The sequence below is a fragment of the Neofelis nebulosa genome, chromosome 11 (genome assembly GCF_028018385.1).
Source record: "Neofelis nebulosa isolate mNeoNeb1 chromosome 11, mNeoNeb1.pri, whole genome shotgun sequence".
NCBI lineage: Eukaryota > Metazoa > Chordata > Mammalia > Carnivora > Felidae > Neofelis > Neofelis nebulosa.
The window spans coordinates 6,025,565-6,046,065 of NC_080792.1; the positions used below are offsets into that span (position 1 = coordinate 6,025,565).

General features: G+C 45.4%; 1 protein-coding gene across 1 annotated transcript in view; it reads left to right on the plus strand.

Annotated features, from left to right (window-relative positions):
• Positions 1–12,912: 12,912 nt before the first annotated feature.
• Positions 12,913–20,501, plus strand: part of CBLN2 (cerebellin 2 precursor) — a 91,817-nt gene continuing 84,228 nt past the window's right edge. The window contains exon 1 of the mRNA XM_058691825.1: positions 12,913–13,037. Coding sequence (XP_058547808.1) covers positions 13,006–13,037 — 32 coding nt within the window. The 5' untranslated portion in view covers positions 12,913–13,005. The remainder of the gene's footprint in view (positions 13,038–20,501) is intronic.

Sequence of the window (20,501 nt, forward strand, 5' to 3'; positions counted from 1 at the left end):
CTCACAGCTTGTGGGTTCGAGCCCCACGTCTGGCTCTGTGCTGACAGCTCAGAGCCTGGAGCCTGCTTCGGATTCTTTCTCCCTCTCTCACTGCCCTTCCCTTTCTCTCTCTCTCTCTCTCAAAATAAATAAATAAACATTAAAAAAAGAACCCACAGAATGGAAAACATTCCCAAAGCTTCAAGATTCAGTTTATGACAACTAGAGAATAAAGGTTCAATTAAGAAAAATAAACTTTTGATATATACATCAACAGCTATATCTTTGGACACATGAGTTGATGATTTGAGATCTGTATTCAGGATACGCATTATTAGGAGAAAATAGAAAATGCTGCGTGAACATAATAAAAAGTCTGTTTTTGATGACGTGACCATTGACCATCTCTCTGATTAGTCAGTCTCAAGAAAAACAAAAAGGTAGAGATAAGTTATTCAGATAAAGGGTAGAAGAGAAAAGTCTTCTCTGAAGAGGGAGGTGTGGCTTACGGGAAGATGTGGAGTAGGGGTGAAGGGTGAGGGGGCTCAGGATGGATGAGTGCAGGGTGGTAAACCCAGCAGAGGGCGCATGGCTGCTGGAGGCCAGGTCGGGCCACTTGTCCCCCAAAATGGAGCAGGCATCAGTTTTCTCCTAAGTGAAATGGTGGAAAGGATCCCAGCAGGGAAGTGACATGCTCAGATTTATGTGCTAAGAATCCTCAACGGCTCTGTGACGAAGAGATTGGAATTCGTACAAGAATGCAATCAGGAGAATCTGTTAGGAGGCTGATAAAACAGTGGCTTTGAAATGACAGTGGTTTTGACCAGGGCTCTCTGCTCAAGGCAAACTTGGACTTGGTCATACGCTGAATGGGATTCTGAGACGCTTTTCAGCTTGAGCACCTGGGTGGGTGCAGACGGGGTCTCCTAAGATGGCGGGCTGGTGGGGCCACGGGTGGGAAGGCAAGGATTCCTTCTGGATGGATTCAGTGTGAGATGCCCATGGACCAGGAGTCACTGAATTTAAGAGGCAAGGTTTAAATCTCTACCCGCAACGTAACACCAGCAATGCCAACACCACCAACGGAACATTCAAAATTTGCGTTTACGTGTATTCCTCTCCCTGGGGCTGTGTTTGACTCGGAAACGTTCAGAATTTATCTATGCAACTATGAAATCACCACTTTCCTGATATATTTTCCTTTATATTAAAAATCAACGTGGCCCTAGAAATGTGAGCCAATGTACTTATTTCATTATTGTTAAAGGTGACTACATAATTCCATTTTGACCCATTATGGACAACTCGAGAGCTAGCGCCATGAAAACAAATATATCTTGGATTTTTGTTTTGTTTGTTTGTTTGTTTCCTCAGATTCTCCAGTAATACAACTGTTGCTCTCATGGACTTCACTGGTAAACGTTGGATCCATATTTGCAAAGAAGAAGGTAAAGTTTAAAAAGTGCCACAGACATCTTGGGGCACGTGGTGGCTCAGTCGGTTAAACGTCTGATTCTTCTTACCAGTTCAGGTCATGATTTTGTGATTGTGAGATCGAGCACAGTGTGGGGCTCCACGCTGAGTGTGGAGCCTGCTTGGAGTTCTCTCTCTCTCTCTCTCTCTCTCTCGCCCGGCTTGGGATTCTCCTCTCTCTGTCCTGATAGCACTCTCTCTCTTTCTCTCTTAAAATAAATAAATGAACTTAAAGTGGTGCAGACATTCAATGCCCAGACCTTGGTTTCTAACATTCACCACTTGTTTTTAAGGCTCCCTGGAGAAAGGATAGATGCTAAGGCTGGTGCAGAAAATGCAGAAGACGAGCCATATATATGGATACGGAACATGACAGAAGCGTATAGGAGCCAACGTGAAAAGTGTTCCCAAGTGGCCAAAGCTGGACCAATTTGAGCAAAAACGTAAACGGACAGAAACGATCTGAAATGTATTGGATTATAACACAAAGAATTAAAAAAATAGATCCATACTTATATACGTCAATGACTGAGTGAATGAATGCAAAAAAATGTGAAGGAATGAACAGATAAATACGTAAGTGAAGAAGCGACTAATCTCCCTTACGGAACAGTCCAAGTTCATGAATACAGGATACAAGTTAGAAAGAGAAAGTGCTGTCATAACTGCTCTAGGCAGTGTCAGTGATGAATGCTGACCTTTGTGGACAGAACTTGAAGGGGAAACTAGACACCTACACGCACTCCAGCTACCTTCCCCAAATATTTATCAATCATTGTGGCGGTTTTAACACGCCTGACCATAAATTCTCCAAAACGGAGAGCTTTCCTCCACTCCCCTTGAATGTGGGCTGTATTTAGAGACTCTCTGCTCAGGAACAGATGACGCAAAGAGAAAAGTAGTAACTGTTAGAGGAGACAACATTAAGCAGGCGCGCAACATGACCATCACGGTTATCTGTCCTGTCGATATCATTCTCGCCTCCTGATACGATTCGAGGAGAGGAGCACGTCACCCCTGCGTCATTCTTATCCCAAATCGTAACCTCTGCCCAACGTCTAGGAGAAAGCATGAAGTAGACCCACATTGGGGGATATTCTCCAAAACACCTGGTAAACACTCTTCAAAAGACTCCGGGTCACAAAAACCCCGGAAAGACAGAGGAATGTCCTGGGTTAGGGCATTCTAAAGAGGCCACACGAGTAATGCAAAACGGGGTTCTGGTTGGGATCCTGGAAAAGAAGAAAGATGTTAGTGGGGAAAACTGGGAAATCTGAACAAAAGCCCACACCTCTGTGAGGTTGTTGTATCCGTTAGTTTCCAATTTCTGATAAATGCACTCTGGTCATGTAAGATGTTATTGTCAGAAGGCACTGGGTCAAGGGGAGCCAGGAACTGGACTATTTTTTTTTTGCAACCGTTTGGGAAATCTAAGCTTATTTCAAAATAAAACTACTGAGATGAAAATCAGTGTTTGGAACCGGGATTTTTCTAGATTCCCACAGCCCAGGAGCTGACGAGAAAGAAAGACGTTGGAGGCTGTTCTTATGAAAAAAAAAAAAAAAAAAAAGGACAGATTCCTCTTTTTATTCTTTTGTTAGCGTGGCTATGGTCCCTCCCAATGGCTTTTGGGGGCTGTTTGACGTAGTGTGGCCTTGTGTGTGAACAGGCTGCAGACATTCGAAGTAGTCGGAACAGAAGAACTGTGTGCATGGAGCTCGGCTCCTACTGCTTCTGCGATGTGTGACTCCACTGGCTCATGAGCAGATGGTGTGGAATAGAAGCTATTCGCAAACAGGGACCTGCCAGTCTCGGCGAGCTCGTCTTCCGAGTCGCTAACAGCTTTTGTCCGAATCCACCGAACGGGGGTGAGAAATGCCTCTGAAATCATCATGAGAACGGAAATCCTAGGTCTTTCATCCGCAGCAAATTATCTCCCTTTCACTTGTCTCTGCTTCTCGGTAGCACTTAGCAGCCTCGCTGATGTCTCCTTCCTGGAACGGGCTTCTCGTTACTTCTTTCTGAGACCCTGTTCGGAACACTTGCCCGGCTCGCCCACCTCCCTGGCTGCACTCGCTCCTCTCCTCCCCCCACCCCCACCTCCCCCTCCCGGCGCCTCCCTGCCGCAGCCCAGGGGACTCTGCTCCCCTCCATGGGCACCCACCCCAGCAGGGGGTTCCCTTGTCCCTGGAGTTAAAGACCCCTCCACATGAGGTCCGGAAGCCGAGGGGCTCCAGGCCAGCAGACTTGCGCATCTGACCCAAACTTAGTTGGTCCCACAGGATACCTTCTTTGGTTTTGTGACCAAATGTGGCAGATCCCGGGTCCCCGTTTTGTGTAAGCAAGTGCTCAAATTCCTCTTCAGACAATCCTCCTCTCTACTCCCCTCCTGATCACTGTCTCCTTATTCTTTACATTTATTCCGAGAACATCTCACCACCTGCCATACCGTATGTGTATTCATCCTTCTTTTGCTGTTTTCCCCGTCGAAATATAAGTCTCCCGAGGGCAGGCATTTTGTCTTGCTCACCTCTTAAATGCCAGCATCTAGAACAACGTCTGCAACGTAAGAGACGTCCAAGATCTATTTGTCCAGTGAATAAATGTAAATGAACACGTGAAGGCATGCGGGCAATAAAAGTATGAATGGATCAGTGAAGCAAAGTCCTCAACTTTGTTTGTTTGACTCTATAATGAGCATGACCTTTCTAACTCCTATGTATCTTGGGTATCTTGCACTTGGTATACAAATGTATCTTGCACTTGGGTATACAGTGTTACGTTAGGGAGCTCAGAGAATCACATCATGATTTGGGATATTTCTATGCTTAATGATCACGATCTTCAGAATGCCCCAACCAGTGACATTTCTCTGGAGTCAGTTGCCTCAGTGAGACAACTTCGTTCTTCATTGTATCCTGTAACATGATATCCTTCGTGAAGCTTTTTGATGCTGTCATGTGGACTCATCACTCTTTTAAAACCCGGCACAACGTGATTGTTGTGTTTATCGCTGAATTATAATTATTATAATCGTTTGTCAATACTTCTGTCTCCACAAACGGACTTGAACTATTTTAAGATCAGAAACCATGCCATTGATTTTTTATTGAGGATCCTAGCAGAATGTCTACTGTGTGTTGAATTGATCCAACCCTCAAGGTAACTTTGTCTGTGGTCTCTTAGGTGGGAAGGCTCACGGCAACCATCGTGTGAGATAATTCACTGGTGTTGGGGCAGGAAGCATTAGAGCTTCTCTTAATATTTGTTTTCAGTGCCATTATTTAAAATTTTCTATTTTGCAAGCAATTTGTAATATCAAGTATATTTATCGTAGGACACGTTTCATTAGTCATTTCTAATGCGTAGGTTGCGAGTGGTTGCTCTATTGTTTTTTCTGACAGAGGCATGAACATAATCGAAGGGTTTGGAGCCGCTCGAATAGACTGGTTCAATGACCTTGTCCAGACCCCGCCAGCGTGTGATATGGGGTGGGGTCCCATTACAAGTCACACCCACATTCCAAGAGCTAGACCCTGGCTGGCTTTGGTGGTGGGTCTCATTCCTTTTTTCATCTTTCAGAATGTCTCTTGATTTCTCGGCGCACTGGCAGACAAACCCATGAGATGTTTTGTCTGTGTTGTTCACCACGTGCCCACACACTTTCAGTCATGATCTATCCTGCCATCGTTCCCGGGCCAATGCTCACTGTCCCAGAGCTGGGGACTGGGCCTTACTCTTGCCATCACTCAGGCTCGTAGGCTCCAGACACCGTGTCAGTGTTGCTATCAATGGACAGAGATTCAAAAACCACAGTCTCTGGGGAGTCAGACGGGTCCTGGGTTCTGTCTGTCCGGACATGAGGAGATGGGCACAACCGAGACTGCCCCCTACACATGCTCCACTGGTTCGTTCACAACACCACCCAGTTTTAAAAAGGGGCAAGTGTGAAGTCAGGTAAGGGACTATCTTCTCCATTCCCTTCCAAGTAGATATGTATCTATGTGAGAAACTTTTAGCTAATTCAGTGTAGGTGAAAGCATTGTTTACGACATCAAGAAAGACGAGTTTAAAAGAGGCTGAACCGTATGGAGTGTGCCTCCTTTTGTCCTTTATCTTTCTCATCCTAAAGCTGGGATAATAGTTGTAATGGCTAGAAATCCAGTAGCCATCTTGTGTCATGAGTTGATCTGAAGGATAGAAACAAGTTCTGGGATGGTTGTGTGGAACAAGCACAGCGTGGTCCTGAATAAGTTGTGGGAATCTCCATGCTAATCATAGATTGCCGATATCTGGATCTCTCTTACACGTGGGGTAGAAATTTATCTTATGTTTGGCCACTTTATTGCATTTTATATTTCTGATAAATGCAACGTAAGCTTGTTACTGGGTTGGAAAGGCACGCCATATATGTACTCTCAAATACCTCTTCGTAAATCCAGCCCGTTCAGCTTTTTAGTGTGTCCCTTGTTTCCTGCAGCCCACTCAAGTTGCTTTCCTGTGTTCATCTCACTTACCAGAAGGATGCCCCGCTCCCCCAAAACAAGCAATAATTAAAACATAGTGAGGTCTCAATTCATACGATGCCCAGGGACAGAGAGAGAGAGAGGAAAAGGAAGGAAGGAAGGAAGGAAGGAGAATCTAAAATGTAGTTTATTAATTGAACTGAACACTTAGAGTTTGTGTGTCTGTGTGTGCATATGCATTAAAAATCCCATGTCTAGACGAAGAAAATGTGAGCAGTTAAGAAATTCAGAAAGCATAGCTAGCAAACAAAATGCATAGCGATGAGGGTTTTGTCAGTTTTGGTTTTTCTTTCGGTTGTTTGGTGCCTGTTTACGTTGTAGGAACTGCTGCTTCTTCGTGAAGTTTCTCCCTCCTTAGGGCAGAGTATGAGCCAGGTCACTCCACTAGAAATCAACCGTGGGTCTGGAGAAAATGAAGACAATGCTTATTTTCCCCAGCAGGCAGGAACGGAATTGAAGAGAAACCGATTTTTCTAGCTGCCGTACAGGGCTCTTGTGTTAAATCTGGGGAAGTATTTATTTTTATTCCATCACACTGTGACGACTATTGGTGAAACGGATCCAGCCAGTGAATGAGAGAAAGAATAAAAAAAAAAGGAAGTTATGTTGATCATGTCACTGAATGTACGGGAAGGAAAGGAAGCCCATCTTTATAGTAACCGTGCAGGGTCTGGTGCGATTGCCCTGCCAAGGAGCCGGGCAGACTGCTGTGTTGGATCGCGAAGAAGATGCTGACTTTCACACGCCCCAAAGTGTTAAAGCAAAAGTAGGCTTCAGAAATGTTCGGAAACGCATCTCTTTAGAATACGCAAAATTTAGACAGAAAGCTCAAAGCATCGGCACGTCCCTGAATTGATGAGCGGTTGACAAAGTGGTATATCCGTACAGTGATGTCATATTTGCAATCAAAAGAATAAAGCTCTTTTTGTTTATTTTTTTAATGTTTGTGTATTCTTGAGAGAGGGAGACAGAGCCAGAGTGTGAGCAGGGGAGGGGCAGAGGGAGAGAGGAAGACACAGGACCTGAAGCAGGATGCAGGCTCCGAGCTGTCAACACAGAGCCGGAGGCGGGGCTCGAACCCTGGAGCGTGGTCCTGACCTGCGCCGAAGTCGGGCGCTGAACCAGCTGAGCCACCCAGGTGCCCCAGAAGGGTGAAGTTCTGATTCATACAACATGAGTGAGCCCCAAAAACATTATGCTGAGTGATAGAGGCAAGACACAAGAGATGGTAAGTTGCAGGACCCCCTTTATCTACGGTGCCAACTGGGGCTCGAGACAGGAAGTAGGTTTGGGTCGTGTGGGGCTGACAGGTAGGAGAAAGAAATGGGAGGGACACGAGGGAGGTATGGGGTTTCCTTTTTGGGGTTGATGAAAACGAAAACAACTTGTAAACCTTAAAAAAATAATTTTTAAAGGGGTCCCTGGGTGGCTCAGTCGGTTGAGCGTCCGACTTTGGCTCAGGTCATGATCTCACGGTTTGTGAGTTCGAGCCCCGCATCGGGCCCTGTGCTGACGGCTCAGAGCCTGGAGCCTGCTTCGGATTCTGTGTCTCCCTCTCTCTCTCTGCCCCTCCTCTGCTCGCTCTCTCTCTCAAAAACAAATAAACATTAAAGAAATGTTTTTTAAAGAAAAAAAAGGAAAACAACTTGGATTTTGTGATGGTCACACTACTCCGTGGGTGCACGAAAAAACACAGGCTTGTATATTTTTAAGGAGGTAAATGTTTGGGCATGTAAACTGTTTCTGAATAATGTTGTTAAAAATAGGGAAAAGGAGACAGGAAATATCTTTAAACAATGTGAGACCAACCTCTTGAAATAAAAGTCATTTTTTCCCCGTATCAGAAATGAACTGTGCCTCATTTGTTGTGGGGTCCTTGTGTCATCAGACTATAAAGCAATGATATGGTGGCTGCATATAGCCATTTAAATTATGCAGTCTGGCTAAGTCCATGGTTACAAAATGACACAGCAAATCTTTTCCTATGGAACAGTAAGTCCATTTTAAAATAACACATTTATGCTTAATTTAATAAGAGTGTCTTTTTAGGGGGTAAGTACCAAAAACCCGAGTTAACCTAAATATGCACAATTCAGCACAAATGGAAATATATTTATGTAAGTTACATATGAATTATTCAGTGTTCAGACACCAATCTTATTTTGCATGAAATTACATTGATAGAGGCTACCCGATCCTGACACAAATTAAACATTTGCAGAGTCTGACCCTCTCTTTCCTCCCCGCCCTGAATGGGGATTAGGGGATGACCTTCATTATACATCGTCAGTTCTTTCCATTTTCCCGAAAATGGCAGGTAATAAACCCTGCCTGAGGCTATTACTTTAAAGGACATCAACTGAATATCATTATGTCTATCTGCAGGGTGCTCTTGTGGGTAATCTGGGGCATAAAGAAACGCCCAAAACATTTGCCCTCAAAGATCTTAACTTCTGGTTGGAGAGAGGTTACTGACCAATAAGATGTAAAAAACCATTGACAGAGGATGACCCCCCCCCCCCTTCCATGATGCCCAAGTGTGTGTCTTTGAAGTGGCCTGATGTTTATTTTCAGTCTGAAAAGACCCTGAAATTATACAAGAGGAATTAAGCTCGAGGAACCTGTACGATATAAATACAATCACGTCGTCAGCTACAGGTTTTGATATGCATAATTAACCATTTCCGCTGTTTTCCTAGTCTACCTGGATTTTTAAGATCTCTGTGGCTCTTTCCGAGGCCCCAAGTCAATGGGAAATCATTTTAGAAAGCGATCCACTCTCCTTCCACTCTTCAAGTTTGGATTGACTTTCCGTCACTAAGCTCTTCGCCACGGAGTTGATCTTAGAAAGAATAATTGACAGGGGACAGCGGTGGGGGGAGACAGTCTGCCCATGTTGGATTCTAGCCCAAACTTCTATTAGGGTCCTAATTTCTCACACTGTTTTTTTTTTTTTTTTTTCTCTCTCTCTTTATCTTTATTTCTTTCTGGCCACTGGCGCAGATGTTCTAGTTGTTTGTCTTTGGGCCCTCTGTGTTCGGTGACATTGCCTCTGTCCTTCTGTCCTGTGATGGTCTGGCGTTTTGGGGGAGGAGAGCTAGCGTTCTTCAGGTGATTATAATTCTTCCCATCAGACCCGGAAGATGCTTGTGTATCTCCACGTCTCCTCCCTGTCTCGTCCCATCATCTCAATCCATAGTCTGCTATATCCATTTTGGTTTCCGAGATTACAGACAATTACCTTGCATGTGAATATTCTCCCTAACGTTTACCGAAACCTTTAAAATACATGCTGAGTCTGAGCGCTTGGGTGGCTCGGTCAGTTGAGCGTCAGACTCTTGATCTCGGCTCGGGTCATGACCTCACAGTTCAGGAGTTCGAGCCCTGCTTCAGGTGCACCGCTGTCAGCACGAGCCCACTTTGGATCCTCTGTCCCCCTCTGTCTCTGCCCCTCACCTGCTCTCACTCTCTCTCTCTCTCAAGAATAAATAAGACAAAAAAAAAAAAATACATGCGGAGTCAGTCGGGTGAATTCTGAGCGCACCAGTCACCTAGTCAACGTCACGCTAAAACTCTAGTGGGCACCAACGCTGTAAGAAATACATTGCAAAAGACGCTGGGATTTATGAACCACTCCGGCACGGCCAAAAGAGTGGACCAGGGTCTCGGGCGCGGCCTGGACGGTGTGGGCGAACGAGGCCTCCACGGCCTAAGAAAAGGACCTGGAAACCCCTCTGAACGAGATGTTCGATTCTTCACTTCGCTTCGGAGGTTTGTGGATAAGCTCTGAGGAGCCGGGGCTCCCCTCGCACCACATCCACCTGCAGCCGCCGTCTGACCGTTGCCGTCCGGGGTCACCGGCGGCGAGCAGGAGCGGGGACAACGTCCTGCGTCTGACTTCTCGTCTTCCCAGCTTTTCAAAGCCACGCCGGCCTCTGTGGCCTCCCTCCTCTCCCGGGCCACTATGGATCCATTTTGGTGACACTTAACAGCAATGCCATCTGAAATTCTCTACAAAGGGGGTGAAGGAGGGGAGATTTGGAAGTGGCAAGTACTTACCCGGAGGAAATCAAAGCTGCTCGGGAGTGTATTTTACGGGCAGCACACACGCAAAGAGTTAGGGTCTCCGTGTCAGGTTTAAAGGAGCCAGGGACGTTTTCCTACTTTGAGACGCAAGGCCGGTGTCAGGACCTCAGAGGGGCTGGTCATTCTTCCCCGGTCCCCGAGAATGTGAAGCCAGCTCCTTTAGGAGGAAGTTCAAGCCTCCCTTCACGAGAGTGAAAAATTAACATTCACGATTTGGAAGCCGGGTAGCTAGAGTTTAGCAGCCTGGTGTTCGTGGCTGGAGGTCCACGTCGCTAAGTGGCCGCGTGAGCGGGTGGACAGAAGCCAGACCAGCGGCAGCCCTGGCGCAGGGCTGGTTTGCAGAAGCCAGGAAGCAAAACTGTCAGCCGAAGCAACACTGTGCATCTCCCAAGCCCAAGAAGTGGGCAGGAACGTACCTCTGACCCCCTGCCCCCTCCCCCGCCGCCATGCATGTCATCGTGTAAACGATCTAACCCGTGAGCCATCCAGCCTCGTGCCACGTCCTCTGTTAGATGAGCGAGAGCTCTGAAGCCCGAAGACTTGTCTGCCGACCTTGCTAAACACGTCCCGGGTTTGAGGCTTGTAATGTCTGTTCGCTGTTGGAGCACTTTTCGGAATCCTCTGCGTTTGCAGAATCCTTTAAGGACCGACTTAATACATATTTATTGAATCCATTCTATATGCACGACATTCAGAGCATGTTGTACTGGGGATATTTCCATGCCTCTGTCAAAAATCTACTTACATTAACTTATATGCCCCAAGGAGATATGGTATAGCTTTTCATATTCTCCACTTGATTAGTCTCTCTCGTAAGCCCCCTGATGTAAGCGCCTCCGATGGGTGCTGGAGGGATTAAGACAGCCTCGTGGTCGCTTTCCGTGTTCACAGGTCCCTTCGCACAAGTGATTTGACATTTGACGTCAGGGATGATGTCAGTCAGATAACGTGGCCCCTTAGTTAACGCTCAGTCTTTCCCAGTTCTGTCTCTTCCACCTTCTCTCCAAAATGGGGTCCGGTGAGAAAGTGGTACCGTGGGCTCAGGGCACTCGAGGGGGGACGTCTTGTTGGTTTGGGGGTGGGTGCTGTTGGGATCCACCAAGCAGCTCTTCTGATCTGCTTACCTTTCCTGATCTCTGCTGACATCTTCTGACCGTGACTTGCTCAGGACACAGCCTTCCTCTCGCACGGGTCCCTGCACATCTTACGTCTTGTAGGTGACAACATGTGATTGCAGCTCTCATTTATCTCTGGCTCGAAGTCAACCCTGAAGACGTTTCCTTCTTGTCTATTCTACCCCCCCTCCCCCGCCCCACACACACAGCTCCTGGGAGCATCAACTGAGAGGCTTTGGAGAACTTCAGGATCCTTTCCGCCCCACAGGGGACTGATGTGTTTTCTCTGTCCGGTCAGGCTGTGCTGTCACAAGGGAAGCAACGTCCCATCCACATTGGTCCAAGGTCGCCATGGTGTGGTGTCACCTGAGAGATCCATGAATGCACAGTGGTCGGTGGTCTTCTTCGGTTTTCAGGTCTCTGTCTAAACCGCATACCTGCTGTTGTGGTTTCAAAGCAGATGTACAGATTCTTTGAGATTCCTTCTGAAAACCACGGTATTTAACCTTCTTCCACTGCAGATGCGTCATCCTTAATAACTCTTGTCTGGTAAGTTGACACCTTACTTTTCAGGCTGGCCAGCCCAAGAGGAAACTGTTTCCACCTCTGCTCTCTTTCTTATCCTTTCTCCATCTCCCTCTCTCTTCCTGTCTCTCTCTCCATCTCCCGCTCTCCCTCCCTCCCTCCTTCACACATGAGCCACTGTGTAAGAGGTCCAGCTACCATGAATTCATCGGGCTGGAGTTAGAGAGAAATGGGTGATGGGCCTCCGCTGCCCCCTCCCACCTGTTGGGGTCTTCCTGCCCTGTGAAGAGGCCAGTGAACCAGCCTTCCGATGACTTTAGCCCCCCTGTAGGGTTGACTCTGCTGACACGTTGAGGGGAGCCCGGCCAGGCTGCACATTCGAGCTCTGTTAAGGGGACTGCATTTCTGGGTGGCACATAACAAACCCACCACAACTGGCTCGCACCTTCGCCCGCCCTCGCCCCCCATCCCCGGGACTTGCGCTAGAGAGGGAAGAGCAGCATCTCCATACCTCAGCCCTACTTTCTCCTGGGGAGTCTCCAGCCAGTCCTTTCTCAGCCACCCCCACACCTGAAGGTGTACGCTTTCTACCTCCTCCTCAGGTCTGGCTGAAGTTTTTCCTTCATCGAGTCTACGATGAAGTTGGCAAAGCCTGCCATTTGGTCCATTAAATAGGAGGTAATTAGCAGGACCATGGATGAACGTGTAGCTCCCTTTCAACAAAACTCAGCTTTCAAGATTGTTGCCTAGTGTGGGATTCAAAAACAGTCTTCTTTAAGTCTCAAGGCAGATCTGTAGCTCCTTTGGTCAATACCAGTTCTCTTTCCCTGGGATCTTCCAGCTCTTTGCCTAGCCAAGGGGAGAAAAGGTAACACAAGCAAAGGCAGCGTAAAGAGGAAATGAGGACCCACCATGTCATCGGACCTAAAATAGCATCCGGATCAGACACAGAAGCATAAGACATATTCCTTGTCCTTGAAAATCTCTTGAGTTATTTCCAGAAGAAACAAATACCAAAAAAAGAAAACACACACACACTGAAAGCTCCTTGTATTGTTAGTTTCCAAATGAGTGATGCAGACAGTGCTTGCATATTCAGTGAGTGAGATCACTGGGGATTGTAGCTACTGAAGACGGTTCGGGGGCAGGACTTGAAGTGGTTTCCAAAGACAGGCAGGAAGACAGGGTGGTGGAGTGGGGAGAGTGCCTGGGTAGGGGAGGCGGCATGGCAGGGACTCTGCATCGGGCAAGCAAGACGAACATGTAGCACACGGCTGAAATTGAGAGACGTGCCTGTGTGTATGTTCAAGGTGGCCAGAGGACATTCGGAGCAGTGAGTAGTAGTTTTGAATCCGCAGCCGAGGAATTCGAGCGTTACTTTGGGGGTATAACTGGGATCCAGCAAAAGATTTTGAGAAGGAAGATGCCATGATCTGCACGGTGATTTAGAAATCTCATTCTACACCTGGTACTTAAGAGGAGTTGGAGTGCTCAAAGCTAGGTAGGAGAATCCAAGGGAGGGAAGTTATGTTGCAATATATGTAAAGCCCTTAAGGCATAGTATGGCAGGTTGAAACTGTGCGATTAATCTTAGGTATATTGTAGATATTATCAATTTTGTTCTTACCGGAAGAGGGAAAGTGGACTCTTAAAGGTGATGGCCACGAATCTGGATTTGAAAGAATTAGTTGAATTTGATGAGCGGACGCTCGAAGTGCGTATTAGGAAAACAGAGTAGCAAGAAAATAATGGAAATGGTAAAGTGCAATGCCTGTTGAGAAACTCTCTGGGAATCTGTTTGGTTCAAAGATCGATTGAGGGTGCGCAAATTAAAAACTCTGTCTGGGGTCAAATCACCAGATGTCTTCAATATTCTGAGAAATAAGATATAATAATAATAATAACAACAATAACAATAATAATAATAATAATGTCTTAATATATGCCATATTGTGTACCAAACACTGAGTAAGGGATATTGTTACACTATTAACAATGAAGGAATTCAGGCCAGTCACAAATCTAAAAGGTGGCGTATGTAGTATTCAAACATGGCTCTGTCTGATTGAGTCTGGATTTTAATTATTCCCTTCCTACTACTTTAGGTTTTAGTAAGTCCAAAAGAAGCCAATAAAGGCTGTAGAGCAGGAATGCAATACAAACAGAACAGTGATTTAGGAAGATTCTGCTGGCTCTAGTGAGTTGGATGATTAATTTGATAGAAATTAGAAGCTGGAGCCCAGCAAACGGGGTTCCTGCACTATTGGGTGCAGGTATCGAGGACTTGAACCATGAAGGGCATCACGGGAGAAGTATGTCCGGGGTAGATACAGATGGGAGATCGGAAATCGAAGGCAATGGTGATGTTTCAAAGCACGGTAAGGTGCTGATAACAATATTCAGTAAAGGAGATATAATATAGGAGAAAAATGTAGATTATTAGTTTCTGGGAGGAAGGGATGGAAGGGGAAGGGTCGGCGGTGACCTTGATTTTGAATGTGCCTTCGTTTAAGTGGTTATTTTTGGCAACGTGATGGAAATGTGTCAACTTAAACAGTCAGGAACGCAAAAGATAGGTAGGAAGCAGAGAGTGATCTACAGAGAGCCTTTGAAAATGGCTAGCGGCATAACAGGTAAAGTGAGCATATGTAACATTGGACAAATAGAATCAACGCAAGATGGGTGACACGAGCTACTTTTCATAAACATTTCTCCAAGTAACCCAACTTAGAAGCCATCATTCAGCGTTCTGATAATAGAACTAGGGAGTTTTCTAGATGTCAGTAAGAGGTCAGATGTCTTTTCTTACAAAAGCATCTCAATTCCAAGTGTGACTAAATGAAGACAAAGCTGTGCTTTTGGCAATGGGAACAGATCTAGTGCAAGGAAGTCTTATAATGAGGAACACTTACCGGGTGACTGGTAGGCAACCCCGAGTTAGGAGGTTGGATCCTGAGGATTTGTCAGTATCACGCCAGAGACGTCTGGCAGAAAGAAAATTCCCTGATGCTAATGACTAGTCCTGATATCTAGATAAAAATTACTGTAAAATAGAAAAATGTGACTCGTCTACTACCACAGCTTGATGTTTCTCTTAAAAATCACTGAACGTCTTTTCCCTTGACTCTAATAGCAAACGCTCAGTCATTATTTTGCTCTCCTTGGGGGACGGGATGGTGTTACTGGTCACTCAGCCATCAAAAAAAAAAACTATCATGAATCCACAAACGAGGAAGCTTTCTTCCTTGGGTTGTGATGGTCTCTAGGAAATGGATAAAAACGAGGATAAGAAATGTGCATGCAGCAAGCCAGGTGCTAAACTTAGGAGTACGCAGAGAAGCAAATGCCCCTGGAAACAAATCCTTAAAACATATTTGGCCATCTCTTCTTATAGCTTTTTCTTGAGACATAACATACACATGATAGCACAACCGCGATTTAAATCTTTGTAGTACATAAGATTGCCAATTGGGTGAAGGTGGAATGTATGGAGAGAGAGGGAAAGGAGTTAAAATTCATAACCTTGGAAAAGACTGGCACTATCAGGGGATGAAAATGGGTCTGGATCCACTAAAAGATAGAAGGTGAAATTAGAGAGGAGTGTAAGAAAATTCTCACATCGCAGCAGCCAAGGCAAGAAATCGTTTGTAGGTCAAGTGCTACACAGGATAATGTTACAGACGGAAAAATTAAAATCATTGAGTTTTGTCGGGGAAAAAATGGTGAAGAAAACCGTAAAAAGCAGTTGGGTAGAGGGTCAGAGACATAAACCAGATTTTAAAGGCGTCTAAGGCATTGAGGACATAAAGAGTCGCGATGGTGGTCGATTTTTTGCAGAAGTTGGACGTGGAGAATTAGGTAAAGTATGAAACGGTGCCTTGAATCCACGGGAGGGTCGTGCAGGAGTGGGTGGCGCAGAGGGGAAAGCATAGGGACATGCGCAACTCGGCAAGGAAGGCACAGGCTGATTCTTTCCCCAGGGCGGATATCCACATAGTTTCCCCAAATAGAAATTGTACTTTACAATTGATGCTGTTGTAGGAGATGTCCTTATTCTGGGAGAATGCTTCTTGGAATTGCATTTTTAAAAGTAGAGATCTATAAAATGTTATGACAACTTCTTGAACAAATGTCATATTTTGAATGTTCATAGCCACTGTTCCTATTTCCACAATCTTCCCCATGTCAGGATATTTTATTTGAGCAAATTCTGCATTGCAGGGAATGGAGTGATAAATGTCAGTTTCTTAACTGTATTAAATGGGATTCTCCACATCCCCCTGTTGCTTTGCAGATGATAGTTTGAGTCATTAGCTAGGGCTTATCATGAAAAAACTGGATCATTGGAGTGGCAGGTGAGGGTTTTACAAATAGCAGATCAATTCGAGTGCCTTTTCCTCAATCTTTGTTTTTCTCAGCAGCCCTGTATTATATGACACTCTAAATGACTGACTCTCCTCCTTGAATACACTCTTCCCAAGAATTTCGCTTTCTCACTTGCTGACTTCACCTCTTCCCTGGAATCAGAATGTTCTTTTTGGTTCTTCTAAAATGTCTCCTCCCTTTTGCTTCTTCCCTGGTTGGAATTTATTGCACCCCATTTTCTCTTTTTTTCCCAAGATATTTTCCATCGATACCCCATCCAATCTGGTATCTATCACATTTATACGAGTTGTTCTTATGTTTTATAAACACATTCTTTTCTTTTTTGTAGAGCTTTCCAAATTTTATTGTAAAGTTCATCATTGCTTCAACATGCACATGTATAAAGCTCAAGTATGTTACCAAAAATATAAGGAAAAAGCATAATGTATTTGATCACACAAAAACATCAAAACAACCATGGTTCTATAATATCATAAGCAAATGACAATTTAGGAAAATATTTATACTAAAATGATCAAAAAAGGATTTATTCTTCAGAGTCTCTTATAAGCGTATTTTGACCAACACCCTAGTAAAAAGAATGGACATGAACTTACAATCCATCAAAGAAAAATGGAAATAGCATTAAAGAAATAAAAATGATAAATATTCTTGCCCATTAGTCTTAAAACTGCACCATTTAAACTGAGTGAGAAATATATACTCTCATCAAATAAGCCAAGATGAATTAACATTAATACTCAGCGTAATAAATATTACCAAGGAGCACTAATCTTTAATATAAAATGCAAAATTAGTGGCAGGCTTTCCAAAGAAAAAGATTTCTCAAGAGACTTAAAAATATTTCTAATCGCTTACTTAGTATTTCATATTTCTAGGTTTCGAGTCTAAAGAGTAAAATCATCTGTTCACCCCAAGACTTAGACGTCGGGAATTTTCTGTCGCTAACGCTGCCCTCATTATGCCACACCTCCAAAAGCAACACTCGCTGTGATCCCACTACAAATGCTAAGTGGCCACGGCTTGCGTGCCTGCCCTGATGGGGGCCACCTCATTGGCCATGTCATGCTCACATACCCCAACACCACAATAACTTTGCCTGCGTCGTATCAGCTACACAAGAGACATAAACGTGCTCTGTCTGCGCAACGCGAGGTAACTCTATCAAGAATCCTTAATGACGCACGTGTGTATGCTGACGTGGGCAGGTCCTCCACCTCTCCCCAGGCCCACGATGGGGCTGCCCCCCGCACAAAGATGTTGCCGGAGCTTACCACACATAAATAAGAGTGTCTACACTCTCTAGAAACAAAGAGAATGGCAGTCAAAGTATATGCAATTGTCCAAGTATCCCAGATTATTCTGTTTTGGTGCCATAGTTTTAAAATACCAGGTCTCACGTACAGTCAGTAAGAGTTCATGCAATCATGTTTGTCCACTGGGTTCCTCTCACTCTGGGCGATCAATATGAAGCCTACATAGCACCTGTCACAAGTTTATTGTCTGAAGCGTCTGTCATCCAGAAGGTACCAGGCTCCGCCCTTCTCCTGGTCCTTGGAAGCCGTCCTTTGTTGCACACGCATACACACACACAGACACACACGCACACGCAATATAAGCTAATGATCAGAAAAGTACCAGTTGGGCTCAGGGCCACATTTTTCAAATTAAAATCACTCACCTTCGGAAAAAAATGGCAAGTTGACTCTTACGTGACAAGGTCATGACATGGCACGTTCCTTAAAACTTCCATTTTTTATTTTTTATTTTTTTTAAATTTTTTTTTCAACATTTTTAATTTATTTTTGGGACAGAGAGAGACAGAGCATGAACGGGGGAGGGGCAGAGAGAGAGGGAGACACAGAATCGGAAACAGGCTCCAGGCTCCGAGCCATCAGCCCAGAGCCTGACGCGGGGCTCGAACTCACGGACCGCGAGATCGTGACCTGGCTGAAGTCGGACGCTTAACCGACTGCGCCACCCAGGCGCCCCAAAACTTCCATTTTTTAAAAAAAACGTCCTTGTTGAATGGCAATGTGGTTGCATATTGCGTTGTTACGGTTTCGGAGTCACCTGTTTTACAGCTTAAGTGAAGTCGTTTTACCCGGGGGTGAATTCGTTCACACTGCGAAGGCTGCGTCACGATGATGTGGTCCACACTGTTGTGCTACCGAGTGCTTTACCCCTAAGAATGTGAAGCGTGACAATGAGGTAATGGACACCGGAACTTTAAATACCAAGCACTCGTGAGGGTGATCAGTCTGGGCAAGGCTACCGTTGGCTGATATAAAAAGCACTTCGAAGACCTTGGGACTTCGGCTCCTGCCTTGGCACGGCTATTCCCGCTGGCAACAGTGAAAACCATGCAGAGGCCCCATGGAGGAGACCATCTTGCCTGCCAAGCCCGGCACGGTGGGTACCTTAGGATCCTCCTCTCGCCACGTGGGTCTTGGCTTCGCGACGGGCAGCTGGTCGTCCGCTCTTGGTTGGCAAAGTGACCCTTCAGAGAAAAGGTACCCCGGAAAGGCGCGCCTCAGCTAATTTGGGATTTTCTTTCTTCCGTGTCCCCTCTGCCTGGCACGGCGGCGCGGTTAACCTATCGCTCCTTTGGAGTGTGCTATTTCTTTGTTGGCTTATTAAGAGACGTTATTCCGTACGCCAGTGGCTTGTGAAATATTCTTGTCAACTCTAATGCCCACGGTGAACCTGTGTTAAATGGCTGGCAAAAATAATCTCAGTCTGTGAGCGTAATTGGCCACGAACAAAACAAATGTCTACAAATAATGAGCTGAGCTCGCAACTGAGCCTTCGAAACGAAACATGGGCTCTGGAAACGCTAGAAGCCTGGCCTCAAAGCCCGGTATGTTTCAAGCGCTCTAACAACGGGCCGCCGAAGCAGAGGACAGAGAGGTCTCGATCTTGCCGTGAAGCATCAATCGGGCATCGCACGCTGGAGAAAGTTCCGTCTCTCTCAACATTCTCAAAATACCGCTGAATGTTAGTTGCTGGCACCCAATATTGCTTGCTTCTGGTTAGTGTAATACCCTGTTGCTAAATACTGCTCTGGTAACTCTATTGATAGCAGTGGATGCTGCTGTGATTAAAAAAAAAAAAAAATGTCCAGGATTTCCTGTTGTGGCATGGGAGATTATGTGGCATATGCCATTTGGAAAAAGCACTGCTAGAACAACATATTTCAGCACCGCTTCTCCCTTGGCAAGTCTAAAATAGATATGTGGGAAATAGCAGATGATTCACGGACCGTCTGAAATTTCGTCACCAGCATAAATGTAGTAAGACTGTACAACAGGTCATCGCGTCCGCCAGTGGGGAGAGCGGCCCGTAACTAGGCTGGCTACTCCTAAGCAAAGTTAGACATAAAAATGGAATAAATGGTATTTATTTGGCAACTCTCCTCCAGATCTGCTGGGGTATATTTTCATTTCCTGAGAGTACTGGAAGGAAAGGGATGTACGGGCTAGAGGGAACTGAAGCATTTTGTCCTAGAAGAAGTCAGCTCCTGAAGAGTGTGGGCTAAACAAAAAGGAGATGTAATAAATAACTAAGAACTAAATGTAACCCAAATACTTATACCTGTTTTCTTAATAATATACCTTCCTTTAGGGGCGCCTGGGTGGCCCAGGAGGTTAAGTGTCCGACTTCAGCTCAGGTCATGGTCTCATAGTTTGCGAGTTTGAGCCCTGTGTTGGGCTCTGTGCTGACAGCTCAGGGATTGGAGCCTGCTTTGGACTCTGTGTTTCCCTCTCTCTCTGCCCCTCCCCTGCTCACACTCTGTCTCTCTCTCTCTCTCTCTCTCAAAATTAAATAAACATTAAAAAAAATAATACTATGCATTCGAACCTACTGGAAGACACAGGTTGTTTGGCAGATCAATGTATTTCAGGGACATTCCTTTGGCTTATGTATATTATGTGTACATAATCACATATCATATCATATCTAATGTGTATGTGTACTTGCATATAATGGCATGTATGTCTCATCTATGCAGTCACATACTATGTTATGTATATTGTGCAGGAACACCTACGCCAGCCTGTCTCACCAACTCTCCAAGATTTGCTATCATAGCGACCTTGCCCTGCTCTTTTCCCTCCTAGAACGTTCCTTTCTTTGATCTTCCCACCGCAGCTCCACGGATCCTTCTCATCTCATCTCGGCCGCCTTCTCCTGACCGTGGTGTTCAACGCATTCCAGCCTTTCTGTCTCCTCGCCCTTTCATTTCTGCTTCGTTCATAGCTCATGCCATGATTCCAGATGATCTTAGTTGTGGATCTGATTTCTCTCTGATGCCCTTCTCCCCCACTTCTCCCCGGGAATGAAAGCTCCCTGAGAGTAAGCGCCTGATCTCAAGGGGTAACCAAGGCGCGCCTGGCAACAGCAGCCACTT